The 19,320-nt window shown below is 35.4% G+C and overlaps 1 protein-coding gene across 1 annotated transcript; it reads left to right on the top strand.

Annotated features, from left to right (window-relative positions):
- The first annotated feature begins 7,085 nt into the window (after positions 1-7,085).
- LOC139438851 (keratin-associated protein 20-1-like) lies at positions 7,086-7,313 on the top strand. The gene has a single exon (XM_071214492.1). It carries the CDS (start codon positions 7,086-7,088, stop codon positions 7,311-7,313), a length of 228 nt encoding a protein of 75 aa, XP_071070593.1.
- Positions 7,314-19,320: the final 12,007 nt, after the last annotated feature.

The following is a 19,320-nucleotide window of genomic DNA, read 5'->3' on the forward strand; positions in this document are numbered from 1 at the left end:
CAAGACGGAGGAGTAAAATATAGATTAGAGTGGACTTACTGGTATTCTTCTATAGAACTATTGTGACTAGTAATTGAAGAAACTGTGGCATTGATCTGGAAAAAGAGGCCACGGTAGTTACTGAGGGCAAGGAGAGGGAAGAAGAAGTGTGATGTGGGGTATTTTCAGGACTTGGAATTGACCTAAATGATATTACAGGGACAGATGCTGGACATTATATATTCTGCAAAAACTCACTGAATGTTTTGGGGGACAGTGTAAACTAAACTACAATGTCAACTATAATCCATGTGGTGCAACCATGCTCCAAAATGTCTTCACTAAATGCAATGAATGTGCCACAATGATGAAAGAGGTTGTTGATGTGGAAGGAGTGCGGGGGATAGGGTGTGGGGTTTGTAGGAACCTTTTGTATTTTTTAATGTAACATTTTTTATGATCTATGTATCTTTTAAAAAATACAATAAAAATAATTTTAAAAATTTTAAAAGACAACTGAAAAAAAAATAAAGTCATGCAATGAGCAAGCATGAATGAATGAAACGAATCCCCAAAGCAACAAAGAACATCTGTGCTTGTGCAAGTGGAGTGAAAACAAAGAGAATTTTGATGTTCCTAAGAATAAAGAAATAAATGGAAAAAAATGTTAAGTAGAAATATATAGAACACAAATTACATAAATTATTCAGGGAAGGTACATGAGGAAGGGAAAAGCGTCATATCATTTGAGTGGGGATCAGAGTAGGCAGATTTCATAAATTACTGGAAAAACAGAACCTGGGATTAATTTCTTTGAAAATAACAGGTGGGCCAAGTATAACATACAGTTAATTTATTAGGCACACCATTTTAGATTACCCTCAGTGAACACCTCAATTGCTTACTTGGTAGGTAATCTATACCCTCATCCTGAGTGCCTGAGATCCTGATACTCTGTTCTTTTAAAGGCATGACTCTGCAATTACCAAATTATCAATATCTCATGGTATGGAAGTATTCAGAACCATTCACTGAACACCTGAATTTAAACGATATTCCTTGCTAACATTTTTACAAAGGACCAATCCTAGAGTATCAAGTTGATCAGGGTTGATTTCCTCTGCATACAGTCACTACTGCTCTCTTATATTAGCTAAAAGATAAAAAGGAAACACATTAATTTTAAATAAAATATAGTACACAAAATCAACGGAGTTGTGATAGATTGCTTGCATGCATAGCCCCATTTTCAGTCCCACATCTAGAGGAGTAGTTGGTTTCATCCTTCTACAATGGACTCTTTGTATCTGATTTGCTTTCGTCATTGAGATGTTAGCAAATTTGACGTAAGAAAATCTTGAAAAATTGATTGTATACCTCCTTTCTTATACCCCTGCCCCTATTATTAGAACAGGTACAAATTAATCTATTGAGTGTAGCAGAGCTGAGTTAACCAAGTGAAAGTTATTCTAATCCACACATCACCTTGATGATGCCTTGATGCTGCCTTTATGTGGACTTTTTTTTCTGGCTAAAAATATGAAAAAAATGAATTTTTTGTTTAAACCTGACCCATTTCATGGTATTTACTTTGATCAGCCTAGGAAACAAAAAGGATTTTAGTACCAGGAGACTGAGCTGCTGCTATATCAAATACCAAAAATATGGAAAGAATTGTTTAGTTGGATAATGGGTAGAGGCTGAAAAAATTGTGCACTGCTTGAAAGAAAATGCCTAGATTGCTTTGAAGAGACTGTTCATAGAAGTATGTATGCTAAAGGTACTTCCAATGGAAATTGGAGTAAAGGCAGTCCTAATATGATAATGGCAGAAAACTGGCAAAAATTGAATTCTGATTTCAGATGGAAGGCATAACTTAGAAGATATAGGCTGGGTATGACATGAAAAAAACCACAAGTTTTATTGTGAGATCTTTGTGAACAGAATCACTTCCAGCCTGGACTAAAAAGGACTGAAAAGAGACAGATGGAAGTAAAAATTCAAGGACAGAAACATGGAAGCTGAGATCTGAACTAATTGACATTTTCTTGGTCCAAGAGAGTGGATGAGTATTACATGGAAAGAGTTAGTCTGCCCCAGCCATTGAACAATGCAGCCAGCCCTTACATTCCATTGCTCAAGAATAGTGCTTTCACCCCAGTATTTTCAGTGGTCAGAACCTGTGCAAAGAGTATGACCACCAACCCAGTTTTCTTAGATGTTGGAGCCTATACTTCAGGGATTTCAGAGAGCCTAGCCATCACCCCAATATTCCGAGAGGGGGGAGACTATGTTCTAGGATTGTAGAGTCCTGTCATCACCCCAATGCCCGTGTTCAGGAAGAGCAGGGCCATTGTGCAAGCACTTGGAAAGGGTGGGCCTGCAACACCACCAAGCCCAAAGACAAGACATCATTCCATTCATGACTCTAGATTGAAATCTAATAGAGCATTCCCCTGCTGGGTTTTGAAATTGTTTGAGACCTGTGACTCCTCTCATCTTTTCAGTTTATCCCTATGGAAATGGAAATGTTTTTCTTTTGCTGGTCCCTACTATTTTTTGTTGGAAGTGATAACTTGTTCTCTATGTTTCAGAGTTCCACAAATGAAGGGGTCTTGTGCCATAGGACATATCACATCCAAAACCAATTTTGATGAGAATTTGTATTTTACATTGTTTCTGAAAATGACTTAAGGATTTTGGGATATTGTGATGGAATAAATGTATTTTGCATGCAGAAAGAGCATGTCTTTTGGAGGTATAGCAGGTTGACCACGGTGGATTGAATTTTTATGTACCCCACAAAATCATGTTCTTAAATGTAATACATTCTTGTGTGTGTCAAACCATTATAAGTAGGTCCTTTTAATGAAACTGTTTCACTTAAGGTGTGACCCACTTGCTTCGGATGGCTCTTAATCCTATTACTGGAGTCCTTTATAAATGGACTAAAGAGAGAGAGAGCAAGCACCCACCATGGAAGGAAGAACCTGAAAATAGTGAAACCCAGAAAGAGAAGAGAGAGATGAAATGAAAATTTTCATGTAGGTAATAGGTCATCAAAATCCAGACATTTTAAGGAAAAATCATAAGGGAAAAATTTCCAATACTTAGAAGTATTGGGGAACATTATTAAGAAAATACCACTCAGACATACAAAACACAACCCAGACCCAAATGATTTATCAGGAAAATTTTACCGAACTTTCAAAAATAGATAAATTCCATGTTTTAAAATTTTTATAGAGCATTGAATATGAAGGGCAACTACCTAATTCCTGTGAAGAGATAAGCAGTGAATAAGTAATAGGAAGACCCTTACCACGCCCCAATCATCCCTGCTTCTTAAAGTTAATGTCCTGTGATAATACCCTCCCTGTGAGTATGAGGAAGATCTCTTGACTTGCTTCTGGGCAATAAAATATGATAAAGTTTTATCATTATATGTGATTATATGATTCCATGATATAATTTGCAGAACTCATCTTGCTGGAGTCCTTCTCCTCCCCTTACTGACTTTGAGAAAACAAGCAAATATTTATGGGAACCTACTTTGCAAGGAATTATGGCAGTACTACCTGACAGTAGTCTCTATGGGAAAGTTGGCAAGAGCCTCCAGCCAATATTCGCCAAAAATTGAACCTCTCATCATTATAACTGCAATGAACTCAATTCTAATATCAACTACATGAACTTGGAAGCAGATGCTTCTCAGTTTAAGCCTCCAAAATATGACCAATCTCCATCTGACAACATAAATGCAACAGAAGAGACTATTAAGCTTGCTGGTAGATACAGATATAGTGTTTAAGTCCTAATAGTGACTCAAAATGTGCATAATAGAATACCTGAGCAAATAATAAAATATCCATCGGTTATAAATTTCATTTTGAAATATAACATTAAAAAAGAAGGTAAGAGAAAGAGAAAAATATATCAAAGGCATTCATTTACTCTAAGATATCAAATACATGAAAGTTTAGGGAAATTACATATTTCCATATTGTTTACCATATGTCAAGATAATTCTTAACCTAATTTGTAAATAATAATTTATGGCATTTTACACAAAAGAAGAGATATTATTTCCTCAGTAGCAAAGAAGGAAACTGAAATTTAAAAATTTGTTACTTTATTGAGATATCTGAGCTTGGCTTTGTTAAAGACACTAGCATAGAAAGAATAAGAGAAAATATCTCACAAAGAAAGCAATTTTTACCTTTGCTGCAAAAAAAAAAAAAACCAAAACTATCAGTAAGTAATATTACAGTTTAAATGTCTGAAATAAAACACAGGATTTCTCTTCCAGATTAAAAAAACTCAGTACATGAAAAGAGAAACAATCTGCTATAGAACGTCATCAAAACAGTTTATGTCCTGAAAAAATGAGAGAATTGTGAGGGTACAAATGGAATTTCATATCAGCTCATTCCTCAGGAATCAAACTCAGGATATTTGTTGTCAATTTTAAATGGAAACTACGAAATAGACTTCCATGACATAGTGTAGTATTTGCTGGTGGAGAGGCCCAGAACATTTGAGGTTCTAACTGATGAAGCCTGGCGTTCATTTGAGTCTCCTTTGGCGTCCTCGGTAGCAGTAGCCAAAGCCGCAGACACAGTCACAGTTCAGTCTGTAGAAGCCCCAACCACAGCAGGGGCCACAGTCACAATCCAGACCTCCACAGCCACCCTTCCATAGCTAAGGGCACCATAGTACTTTGTACAGTAAATTCCACTGTAGAGCAGGTGACTTCGGTTTGCACAGTTTCCTGGGAGCAAACCTATTTCATGTCCTCAGGATATTTGGGACCCACCCAGATTTTACTGCATAGCCTCAGAGGAACAAGAGAGATTTGCTTTGTTTAGGCACAACTCGACTGCCCGCCATTAATGAAAATCAGTTGTCTCCATTTCAAAGTCCTACTCACCCCAGAACTTCAAGTTACTCATCTAAAACCAATATTTATGGCAGAAGCATTTTCAGTGGACTAACTCTGACCTGCTTCGTCATCCAATAATTTTATTTTCTTTATGTTGACATTCAACAGGTTAGGATAATCTAACTTAACATGAAGCTTCTATTTGCTCTGAACCCATGTATTTTCTTTTAGAAACTCTCCTCATTTTTACATCTCTGGTAGTTAGCTACTAAAATCAAAGACAGATATCACTCAGTTTCATGAGACTGCTGATAGAAAGTGAATATTTTGAAAGTCTGGGACACTAGGCCAGACTTTTTTCCTTACTTATGTCCATAATTCTTTTTACCAGACATTTTAACACAAAAAATCTATTCACTGTGGTTTTAAATTTAAGTCCTGAGTACAGGGCTAGATTCAGGATAAAATTTTGATTTATTTGTGAAGTATCACTTTCAGGAAATAATTTTTTATAAACGTCAAGATATTTGGGATATTTGTGTTCTGCCTAAAAGGTGAGGATGGCACTTTATCATAAAAAGTAACCCCTGTGCCCATCAACTGATTACTGGATAAACAAATTGTGGGGTATATACACAATGGACTATTATGCAAACGTAAGAAGAAATGAAGTTGTGAAACATGAAAACATGGACGAAACTGGAGGACATTATGTTGAGTGCAACAAGCCAGACACAAAAAGATTAATACTGTATGATTGCCCTATTATGAGATAAATATATTATGTGAAATATGAATATGGGTAGGATTGCATATATAAGACCATTTTTCCTTGAAGCTGAATAAATGTAAGTAAATACTATACAATGTTAATATCAGACAAAAAAAACACATTATACTAAGTGAAACAGACAAGATACAGAGTATTATATATTGTATGATTCCATTTATACAAAATATAAATATAAATCAATTTATAAAGCTGAAAGATTATTTGTTATAGAGATCTGAGGAAGGAATGCTGAGGGGTTTGGAATTTTTCTTTTTGGAGTAATGCAATTGTTCTAAAATTTGGGGGACAATGAATGTACAACATTGTGATTATACTAAAAGCCATTGATTATACACTTCGGATAGAATAGCCAGAAACAGCAGTTATGTACAGTTGGAGAAGTGTAGAGAGTTTGAGAGGTGAGGCATTTTCTTGTTTGTCTGTTTTTTTGTTTATTATTATTATTGAAATAATGAAAATGCTCTAATAATGATTGAAATGATGAATGCACAACTATGTGATTATAGCAAATATCCTTGATAGTACACTTTGGATGAATTATATGCTTTATTAATATGTATCAGTAAATTAATTTTTTTAAAAAATAATTCTGGCCAAGGTATATTTTCATCTATATATATTAGTAGATTTTCACTAACAAACAAGGAAGTCTTGACAAAATATCTCAGACTAGAAGAAATATGCTAATATTTGGCAATAATTTATAGCATTTAAATTTAGAGCTGAATAGGATGACTTAGCCAAATGTTCCCCTAAATTTATGTGCATGGTAAAATTATTTGTGGGTAGCCACTAGTAGTCATAGTAGATAAGAGTAAAGGTTCTGAAATCAGTTCTCTAGGTTCAAATATTATCTCTGTAAATTTAGATATGTGATATTAAGCCTATTATTATATAGTCTTTGGCATAAACTTTCCCCACCTGTTGCAGGATGGCAATAATGGTAGTTACCTTTAAAAGAAATTTTAAGACTCTAAAGGGAGGCATTCTCTAGTACACAATGGGTCAATGAAATTTTAGATATTAGAAAAACTAAACAAAACAAAAAGAGTCTTTTGTGGATTGCATAGATTCTTGATAATAGACTCCCATTATGGAATTTAAACTTAAGGTTCAGTGATGAAGAGTTTTGAAAACAGGTCAGAAATGTGTCATTCATGGCACCTGGTTTTACCATGAAACTCTTAATACAAAAAGCACAGTAATCTCAGCTATGAAGGCTTCATGATGACCAATGACACGAGATTTATGAGGATTCTGTGGTGGTGTTTTTTGTGATTACTACATAAATAATTTGTCATGAGGACAACCTTGTCTGTAGTTTGCCACACTTACTACAGAGGAAGTATAAAAGGTCTTGCAGAGATGGTGATATTCACACTCAGGACAATCTCATCCTCCCCCACACTTGGACCATCAACTCCTGACAACATGGTCTATTACGGCAACTACTGCGGAGGACTGGGCTATGGCTATGGTGGCCTAGGCTGTGGCTATGGTTATGGGTATGGTGACTTGGGCTGTGGCTATGGCTGTGGCTATCATGGCTACGGTGGTTATGGACATGGCTGCTACCACCCATCTTTCTATGGAAGCTATGGATATGGCTGCTACCGCCCATCTTGCTATGGAGGATACTGGCCTTATGGATTCTATTGAGCCCCTGCATCTGCTGGATTTACAAACTGTGAAATACCTGCTACATGATTTGTTCCTTCTATCCATTGTCTGCAAAACTGTAACAACCAAACTGTAGTTCAGGATGAAAGAACTACAATACCATCTCTTTGTTTCTATTCATATACTTTTTCTATTCTTATAAAGAATATTCTTAAAAATTCAGCGTAATGTTTCCTTTGATATCTAAGGAATTCTTTCAGAAATTTAATCTCTTTTGAAATATGATTAGTTTTCTGACTTCTTTCCCCATTGTTTGCTTTTGTGTAATGTTAAGAGGATAACTTGTGTATATTTACTGTCCCAAAATGCTGATGTGGCTTAAAAGACCAGTCACTATGACCAGTTGTTTAGAAAGAAGACACAAGTGTATTGCGAATCAGCTTCTCATACACAATATTTGAAATCATAATTGCCTTTTATCCAATTCCCTCATTCCAGAATCTTCCATCATTTCATTTAAAATTTTTAACTTTCTATATATTTCTCATACCAATTTACACTCAACTTCCAAGTTTATCTATTTGTTTGCTTCCTCACAAAAATTCAAAAACCTAATAATCACTTGTTTCTAAATGGAACCTGTTTTGATGAATCTGCCACCTAAGCAACCACCCTATACCTGATAATATTAAAACATTAGCTCATAATCTACATTTTTCAAGTAATGGAAAACTCTGAGAATACTTTTTATTGTTTGGATTATGAGCTGCAAAAAGACATGCTCAAGGAGCAGCAGCAGTCCCCCAGGTGCAACGGCAAGAACCAGGAAGGAAGGAGGGCCCAACAGTGGGCTCCTGATACTAATGGCTATGCTTTTGAGCCTGTACACCTGCAATAAGAACAAGGCCTAGAGTAGCACTGTGCCTGGGAGTTTCCTCCTGACAGCCTTCATGTTACTCAAATGTGGCCACTCTCACAGCCAAATTCATCATGTAGATGCAGTGCATTCCCCCCAGCGAGGGACATGACACCCGGGGATGAGCCTCCCTGGCACCGAGGGACCACTACTACATACCAGCTGAAGATATAACTAGAAAATGACCTTGAATTAAAGGTTCAATACGGATCAGCAGAATATCCCTGTCTACATATAATAACATGAATTCAAAATGCTGATTGACCTAATGTAAGGGGGAAATGGAAAGGAGAAATGAGATTATAAGGCTATGAGTCTCTAAAAAAAGAGTCTGGAGGTTGTCAGAAGGAATGCCCTTATGCACAACTGAGCAGAGTCTGAGAGACAGACAAAGTAGATACAACCCCAGGTATTGGTTCTTTTGAGGGATAAAGAGACCCACGGGTTCTATGGTCATGGCAGATGGGGTTCACTGCCATGGCAGATGGCCCTTCTTTGGAGCCTGTGTTTCTGCGTGATGGAATTGGACTCAGAGGGGACCTCTTTTCACAAGACTTCCATGCTACTTTATAGGAATTGTAATAGGTGCTGGGGTTTAAGATATATTTAGGGGATTTGAATCTCTGGACTGATAATAAGACACCCAGGCCCAGAGCCTCAATAGACTTCAGCTCCTACACTTTGATTTATTGGACTTACCCCACTCAGCTAACATGGAGTTGAAGAAGGTCAACCACCACACCATGGAGCCTAGAGTGTCTACAACTGAAAGCAGGAGGAGTGCATCCAGTATTCATATGGAATCTAAGCCCCCACTTGTCATAGATGTGCAATGGACACAACTAATCCAATGTCCACAGAGAAAATGTGGAATGGGTGTGGGAAGGGTAGCTATGGTGGCTGCTGGGTTTGGTGAATGGGAGGAAGAGATGAGAGGTGGAGCTGGTTTTGGGTCGTCGAGTTGTCCTGGGTGGTGTTTCACGGACAATTACGTGTCATTGTAGATCCCCCCAGGGCCCACTGGATGGAATGTGGGAGAGTGTGGGCTATGATGTGGATCATTGACTATGGGGTGCAGTGATGCTCAGAGATGTTCTTACCAGGTGCAATGGATGTGTCATGATGATGGGAGCAAGTGTTGCTGTGGGGGGAGTGGGGGGTGGGGGCAGTGGGGTTAAATGGGACCTCATATTTGTTTTGAATGTAATTTTTAAAAATAAATAAATAATTAAAAAAAAAAAAGATATGCTCAAGTTTTTAACTCCTGCTTCTACAGATTTGCACCAACATGAAAATAGAATCTCTGAAGATTTTATTAGTTAAGGTGAGGCCACACTGAATCAAGTTGTGAATGTGAAACTGAATTTTAAATAGGATTTTGAAGACTTCGCTATGACTGAAGTTTATAAGCAGAGGAAATTTGGACAAAGAAGCTGGAGATAAGGACACAGGTGAAATATTGCCGTACATTGGAGCTAGAAATTGAGTTTTGGATTCCCTCAAGCCACCACTAGAAAATTTCTATCTGCAGACAATGGATAGCCTATGAATACCTTGATTTTGGACTTTTCGCTTCCAAAATTGTGAAATAAATCTATCTTCTTTAGGCCAACAAAACTTTCCAATTTTTACAGCAGCACTGGAAAACTTAAACAATATTATTTCCCATCATCATGTTTTATGTCCCTCCACCTTTAACTCTTTCCTCATACACTAGTTTTTTATATATCAGAATGGTTTGGTATGGTTATACTTGGATTTTTCACATCACACCCTTTTGTGTTTAAGTCTCCTCCCATATATGATTGAGCACACAAACTAGGTCTGCACATTGTGATTGTCTTTGAGTGTCTCTAAACAAGGTAACTACCTAATGACTGTATCAGCACAGCCAGCATAAGAAATGAGATCATGACTTTTTATAAAACAGTGGTTTTGAGTGTCATATTTCCAACTTCTAGTTTGAAGATATAAAATGTATTTTTTATTGAGTACAAATATCCTCCACAGCTACCAGAAAAAAAAAAACAATGGAATTTTAATATTAGTTATTTGAAAGATCATTTATATTTAAACTTGTATGTCAGCTTGACCTTCAAGAAATGAAAAAATTTTGCCCAAATTATTGACAAAGTCATAGTCATTTTGATATATCAAGCTGTTATCATTGCAGACATTATTCCTTAAGACCATGTAATGTTGCCATACAATACTTGGAAAATTGTAAATGTGTAGTAGATAACTTAAAAAACCAGGTCGTAAGATTAACTAAGGATATTTACTAGCCATAATGTTTCAGTAGTCACCTAAATTTCTCAGTATAAAAAATTTCATTACATGAATAACTGTGGTAAAATGGAATGTTCTAAAATGGCTTGCTCTATGACAAATCAAATAATATTAACAGCACATTGTCTTTGAGAATATTTACATGGTTCAACACCTATGACAGTGCCTAGCCATAGTAAGGATTTGCCTACTTATTAAATGAATGGATGAAAAATAAGTTAATGAATAGTGCTGATAAATTTTTGCTAATTTTTTTTGTTACGTTAATACCTTATATTTAGGATACTTAGAAAAGGATGCCTATTCATATGTCTAAACATTCACCTCTCCAGAACCTCAACATACAAATAATTCAATTTCATCCAAATGTCACTTGATCAGATCATTCCTGGGGTCAGTTCAGAAGGAAAGAGAAATCAGTAGCAGTGGAAGGTAATGGGCTTTGACTTAAATGTGTTTCCCCCTACATTCTTATGCCCATTAATACAGGGAGAAAAAGTATACTATATGAAATATTTTTTCAGTTGAAGGAAGAATTGGATTGTTAAATTGCTTAATAAACTACCTATATAAAGCAAGATTACATTTATACACAGTGGGAAAACTTCATCAATACCTTCATATATTATGTATAATACATTTAATGAGTGTCACTGCATGCCTACCATTGGTACAGGATATTTTAATAAATTATACAAATACCATATCCTCTTTGGGTCACAATATACCTAGGTTTCTAAACTTGAATACAGTCAATGTTGGTGAAAAACAGCTCCATTATGAACATTAAGTGTTTATTTAAACAAGAAAATTTGGAGCCTATATGCCTGTGACAATTTGGATTTTGTGAATCTCAGAAAAAGATTGTTATTAAACCCACCCATTCATGTGTTTGTGAGACCATTTGCTTGAAACAAATTCAGTTAAGAGGACTTTGATTAGATTACTTGATAACATAACTAGGGATTTTGATTTGACTACATCAGTAGAAGGGAGCCAGATTAGGTCTCCACCCTCTTGCAGGGTCAGATATAAACAAAGACACAGAGAGAGAGAGGGACAAGCAGAAGAAAAGGGAGCTCTGCCATTTTTTATCCTGCCATTTGAGAAAGAAATTTGAGGATCACTAGCAGCCAAAGCTCAAACATGAAGCCCACAAGAAACTGGGACCACAGAGTAGTTCAAGCCTGAAGAGACCAGCTAAAGTCTGGAAGAAAGCAGTTGGCTGAGACTGAGTGAGGAGGCCTGAAATAGTCAGGGCCTATGCCTCACTGCCCGCTCAAATGCAATGAATATACCACACCAATGAAAGAAGTTCTTGATGTGGGAATAGTGGGGGTATGGAGAGTGGGGCATATGGGAACCTCCTATATTTTTTACTATAACATTTTATGTGATTTATCTATCTTTTAAAAATAATTAAAAATACATTTAAAAAGAGAGGGAGAGAGAGAACATAGTTTCTTGAAGGGAAGTCAGGGTCCTTAGCAGAGATCAGTTGTCTTCTTGCCTTGCCATATGGCAGGACCCCACATTGCTGGTTGATGACTTTGGTGAGAAAGCATCTCTGCTGGTGCCTAGATTTGCACATTTCAGTAGTCTTAGAACTGCAAACTTTTACCACAAATAAAATACCCATTGTAAAAACCAACTCATTTCTGGTACTTTGCATTGGCAGCCCTGTGACAAACTAATTATAACACCTATCAAAGAAGAAAGAAATCAAATTTCTCTTTATGCACCAAGAACAATGCACCCAGTTGATTCATAAGAATCACCTGTCATATTGCATGTGTTCCCTTCTGCTATTCAGCTATTCTGTGGGTACATCTCTCAGAACCCCCTACAGGGAAATTGAAAGAGTAAAGGAGACAATAGGAACATATCAGCATGAAAAAGGAAGGAAGAGATAACAACCCTAATAGAAACATTGATCTAAGACTTCCTCTTTACCCATATCTAGGCCAGTGGGTTTGATTACACTTTGACAGATAAATGGAAAAATGACACCAGTTTCTAACAAGTAAAGTCTCTAAATATGTGGAACCATCTTATGTTAATAGAAAAAAATGTAAAGTAATTGAATAACTTTCCTCTCCTTAACATCCATGTCATATGTGATTATGGAGGGGAAGTTAACATTCATCAAATGGAGCCTTGAAAAAAAGTATCTATAAAGTTTTTCATGGTACCTCATCCAATATATTAAATATTCTTATACAGAATTCACATAGCATGAACAAGATATTTCAAAATAAATAGAAACTTCTTACTAAAACCTGGAGACTATATTGTGAGATCTCAAGCACCATAAATAAATAATTCAGGCTCTGAGACATTCGCTTCACTTAGGGAAAGAAGAGATTCACTTGGAAATCTACTGCAAATTAAACTTAAATTCATAGTCAAAATTGACTATGTTTGGCCCATCCATGACTGGTTACACATAAAAGGCCCTATGAAGATGGTGACAGTCAAAATAAAAAAATTGATTTCATGCTGTTCAGTTGGGCCTTCTACTCTTGACAACATATGCAGCAACTACTAAAATGACATGTCCTCTGGTAATGCTTATCCCAGATATGGCTAGGCCTCTGGCTGTTGTGGTTAGAGTAGCTGCAGGTACAGTAACTGATGCTTATTTGCTGTGGAAGACACTGGTCAATCTATGGATTCTACTAAAAAACTGCTAAAACATTTCAAAATATTGGAATCTTTCCTTCAACTTATAACAATTGCCTGCATGGTTATTCATGGTAATTACATTGTGAAAAATGGAGATGCATACAATATGAAGACTGCCTAATATAAGGCTATATATGCTTTAAATACCACTTAAAAATTATGTGTTCATGCAATAAATAGATTTTGATAGACTTATATGCAGTATTTGAAAATTATCAGACTTTAGCTCATCCATCTTGAATAACAAATATCTCAAATATCTCACAAAAAATAAACATATCTTTGTATACATCACCTTTACATATCTGCACACAATTCAATTTAAAACATTGAAGCTTAAATGATAAATTCACATTGTTTTAGTTTGCAAATATCTGTTGGGAATAATATACTAGTAATGGGTTGTAATGGCAGAAATGAAATTCCAAGTGAACAATTTTTGTGACAGATGTTTACATAATTTGAAATTTAAATTCATATTTTCCAAAAATATGAATGTAGACATATGTATAAAATATGAACACTGCCTGATATAAGGTTATGTTTGACTTAAAAAACTTATAAAATGATTTCATCACATAATAATTTGCATGTGACACTTATATACAATATTTGAAACATTTATGCCCAAATTATGGGAATTCATTTCTCAGATTCTCAGCAACAAATAAAATAACATCATTGGTTTCTATTTTCCCCAATATTCAGTAATTTCTCTAATGTTCTTGCATTACTGTTATATTTTTTATTTTAATAATGAAGAATAGTCGTATTAGGAAATACATTAATATTAAGATGTCACATGATCAAGTTCCCAGAATAACACACATAATATAATATCATCCAAATGTTTGTTAAATGACTAAATCAATGCAGAAAAATTGTACAAATATATTTCTGGATTTCTAAAATATTTCACACAGAAGTATGAGTTTTCAAATTCGTCAACCTCACCATCTCCACATTTTCAATGTTGTAATTAGCAATTGCTATGTAATAAACCAACTCAAAATTTATTGCCTTAAAATTATTTGTTATTGATTATGAGAATAATGACCAGTTGAATGGCCATCTGGACTTACTTGGCTTCATTGTACATCTATGAAAGCTACAGATCAGGTACAGTATTCTGACATAGAGTGGCTACCTAACATGTTTTGGGAAGACGAATGTAAGCTTTCTTTCATATGGTCTCATATACTTTGAGATGCTAGGCTATGCATGTTCTCGTGCAAATTAAGCCTGTTTCCAAAAGAGTGAATAGAAAATTCCAAGATTACTTGAGGCCCATGCTAGGAGCTGGCACTTCCATTTTCTCCTTCTAGCAAAAACAAGCCACAAGGCCAACACACATTCAAATTGTGAAAGTTTCTACTCCTGGTTGGGAAAGCTTCAAAACCATATTTTAAGATTCATAGATACAGGAAATGTAGATAATCTGCACTCTCTTCAGCAAGGAATTTTCTCTGTGTGGCAATGGTATCATGAACTTTTTCATATAATTTCTGCAATGTGCAGAATTCTTCTGAAAATAAAGGTCAGAGTATTTTAATGGATACATCAAATTTACAACTTAACAATTTATCTCAAAATTGAAATGCATTTATTAGTATATTATTTATGACTATACCAATCTTGAAAAATATTGTGAATATAACTTCATTATGAGATTATTAGTGTGTTTGTTCAGAAAATCAGAATGCACTCTATTTATTGCAAGCAGAAAATAGTGCTTACTAGCCATTGGAAGTGAAGAAGTTAATATTGAAAGACATACTCACTACCTCTCAAAATTTCTCCTATTCATTACAGTTAGGAAGTTGCAAGAACCATGGGGAATGATGATATTCACTCAGTGGATTTATGCTTTCCTGAGGTGAATGATTCTCAGGGAAATGTCAAGAGGACAATGCAAACCTTACTTTACAAAAAGACATGACTATTCATTAGTGCAACAGCTATAATATGGTTCGAGCTCTTCTACTTTTTCACATTTCTCATAAACACCTCTCAATGGATGAAAATAAACCTAAAATCTCAGGCAAGTTAATCAAGGTAGCCAAGTTCATGGAAGAGGACAAAAAGTGCAGAAATGCTTGCCTACATGTTAATAGATAAGGCAAATTGCCAGAGTGTGTCTATAGTAAAGTCCAAATTGCATGAATCCTACTTCTACCAAAAATAAAATCAAGAGAGAGCATTTCAACAACTTTATAGCCTTTGAAATCTTCCAAGTTTCCTATAAAAAATAGACAAATAAAATGTTCCTATGTGGGATTTTTCCCAAGTATGCAAGGGTACTTCAGCATAAGAAAAGAAATGAATGTAGTACATCATATTAACAAAGAAAATAAACACATGTTCACATACATATTACAGACAAGGAATCTGAGAAAATCCAGCACCCTTCCTTGATAAACATTTAGAACACCAGTAATGGAAGGAAATTTCTCTAACAACAAAGGGTTTATATGAGAAACCATATCTAACATCCTCCTTATTGGTGAAGGACTAAAAGCATTCCCTCTATGACCAGAAAAAAAGATAAGATGTCCACTGTCACCACCCTTATTCATATTGCACTGGAAGTTCTAGACAAAGAATTTAGGCAAAAAAATAAAATAAAAGCATCCAGTACTTGTGCCTAGTTTGTTACATATGATAATTCTCTTGAAAAAAAAAACTGATGAAAAGCTAGTTGTGTATTACTATTCACTACAGTCTATATTTGGGGGGAGGGTGTTTCCTTCTGGAATAACAGAAGAATTAATAATATTAATTTCAGTGATAAATGCACAACTCTGTAGTGTGCCATAGACTGTAAACTTGGATGGGTTATAGGGTATGTGACTAGATCTTAATAAAATTGCTTTATAAAGACAAGGCATCCAAATTGAAAAAGAAGAAGTAAAACTTTCCTTATTTTCAGATGACATGGTCTCATAAATAGAATATCCTAAAAATTCTACAACATATTAGATCTAATAAAAAAATACTGCAAAGTGACAAGGTTCAAGTTCAAAATCTAAAAATCAGTAGTGTTTCTAAATACTAGCAAATGAGCCATCTGAGGAGGAAATGAAGAAAAGAAATCCTTTAAAATTGTAATAAAAAGAATCAAATATCTAGGAATATTTTTAATCATGGATTTAAGGACTTTTATAGAAAATTACAAAGCTTTGCTAACAGAAGTCAAAGAAGGTATAAATAAATGGAGAGAGAGCCCATGCCCATGGATTGGAAGAAAATATAGTTAAGTGTCAATTCTACCCAAAGTAATTTACAGATTGACACAACTCCATTCAGAATTCCAGCATTCTTCTTTGCAGATATGGAAAAGCAAACATCAAATTTATTTGTAAGGGTAAGGTACCTTGAATAGCCAAAATTATCTAGAAATAGAAGAACCAAGGTGGAGGACTAACAATCCCTGACTTTAGAATTATGTACAAAGCTACATGGTCAAGACTGCATGGTATTGATTCAAGGATCATTTTATAGACCAAGGGAACTGAATTTAGAGTTCAAAATAGACACTCATATATATGGCCAATAGATTTTTGACAAGATGTCAAGTCCCATCAATTGGGAAAGAACAGTCTATTCAACAGATGGCCATGGGAGAACTGCATATCCATATGCAAAGGAACAAAGAGAACCCCTTTTATACACAATATACAAAACGTAACTCAGGATGGGTCACAGACATAATATAAGAACCAGGATTATAAAAGTCCTAGAAGAAAATAGAAGACAGCATCTTCAGGATCCTTTGTTACCCTATTGATTTTTAGATATTACACAGTCAAAAAAAAGGAAAAACAGATAAATGAGTCCTCATTAGAATCAAAATATTTTGTTCATCAAATGACTTAATCAAGAATGTGAAAAAGTATATGTGTATGCTATTAGTGGGTGGAAATATTTGGAAAATACATTTCTGAAAAGAGTTTAATATTGAGAATACATATAGATACCCTACCCTTAAGGATAAACATACAAAGAACTCAAATAAAAAAATTATTTTGATGCTACAGAGGCCATAAGGACAATTTTTACCATCCAGGGAAGACAGTAAGGAAGACACTGATGAATGACAGTAAAGTACAGGAAATTGTTTTCTATATTTGGTGGCTAGGTCATCCATCACCAATTCTAGCAGAAGGGCATCAAGGTACCCAAAACCTGGCTGACTCTCTGGTGAAAGAAAGGATTGTAAAATACTTCCTATGATTATGTATGGGCACAACTAATAACTGATGATGGCTTTTGATTAGTGACTTCAGATACCTGAGGGCCCTTCTCTGAGTGTGCCCATTGTTTCATCCTGCCCAGGACAAAGTAAATGCCAGCCCTGCCAGCCCTTGTTTCAAATCTCATAGAAAAAGCTTATACTAGAGGGTATTTAAAGATATGATGCTTCCTCAGCACTCTAGGGATGAATGAGTTTAAGTGCTGAATTTGCTGGATAGACCAAAGAAGCTCAGTTTGAAGCTCTTGATGTCCCTCATGATTCCCTCCCCAGGGTTCCTGGGAGTTGATCTGTACCCCTTCTTTTGGTTTGCATGGCCATGTTTTGACTAGGAAGGACCGAAATGGGAAAGTCTCCTTGGGCATAACAACTCTCCCCTGAAAATTTGTACTTGGCCAAAACCAGATTGAGACATTGAAAGGAGTATAAGAAACTATGGAGTTAGACAATCTTGAACAATGACTTACCAGATTCCAACACCTGGGAGTGGCAGGCCAATCTCCTGGGAAACAGGGGACAACTAAACTTCTATAAAGAAAGGAACTCCAAAATGACAAGCAAAAGCCCAGAACTAGGCAGAATCCCAGAAAGGATGGGATAACCCTGAACACTGCATTCACCCTCTGCTGACCTTTCTAATATGAGAACTGAAGCTCAAGAAAATCTGTGTGATTAACCAGTTTGTTATAAACCAAGGAACAGACATTCCCGGTAGTAAATCAAGGCTAACATTTTAAAATATTAAATTGCACAGTATGCAACCAAAGAATACAAGACAAACAATGAAACAGGAAAAGACCCAGCAAAAGGAAGTATCTAAAATCAGAAATCCCCCAGAAAGGAGAGAGAATATAGATGTACCAAACAAAGTCTTTAAAAAAGTGATCTTAAAAATACTCAAGGAGAGTAAGGAAAATACAAAGAAGTGACTAAAGGTTATCTGGAAAACAATGAATGAGCCATATGAGAGTCTTAGTAAAGAGATAGAAATTTTTTTAAGAAATGGAAACAGAACTAATGGATTTGGAGTCCATAATAATTGAGATGAAAAATTCTCAGGAGTGATTCAAGAGTAGATTTGAACTGGCAGAACAAATAATCAGTAAACTTGAAATGATCCCAACCAAGGAACAGAAAGGAAAAGAAACAGAAAAAAGTAAAAAAAAGACACCTCTGGGACATCATCACACATACCTACATACACATTATGGGAGTCTGTGAAGAAAAAGAAAGAAACATAAGAAATATTAAAAGGAATAAAGACAGAGAAATTACCAAACATAGGAAAAGAGTCAAATATGCACCTTCAAGAATCCCAGAAAAAAAGAAACAAGATAAACATGAAGAAAATTATACCCCATCATATACTGTTCGTACTATTAAATGCCAAGGACAAGGAGATGGTGTGAAAAGCTGCAAGATAAAAGCAACATGTTATGTACAAGAGAGTCCCGTTTAGATTGACTGTCAATTTCACATCAGAAACCAGAAAGGCAAAATGGCAGTGATTTGAAATACTTACATTGTTAAGAGAAAACACCTGCAATCCAATAATTTTACACCAGAAAGGCTTTCTTTCAAAGATGACAGAAGAGATTAAGACAGTCCCAAATAAATAAAAGCTAATAGAGTTCATTACCACTAAACCTGTTCTAAAAGCAATGCTAAAAGGAGTTCATCAAACTGAAAGGAAAGACAGTGGTACAAAGCAGCCTGAAATAAAGCCCTATGGTAACAGTAAACATGTGGTAAATAAAATGTTCATGATTGTAGGTATTGTTTGGTATGAAACTATACTTCTTGTTTGCTACAGATGTTAAAATGAAAAAGCATAAAAATAATGATAAATCTCTGGTTATGTATATACAAGATATATACATAAGGTAGGTATCTGTTGCTACATA

This window comes from Dasypus novemcinctus, chromosome 4 (genome assembly GCF_030445035.2).
Source record: "Dasypus novemcinctus isolate mDasNov1 chromosome 4, mDasNov1.1.hap2, whole genome shotgun sequence".
Taxonomy (NCBI): Eukaryota; Metazoa; Chordata; class Mammalia; order Cingulata; family Dasypodidae; genus Dasypus; species Dasypus novemcinctus.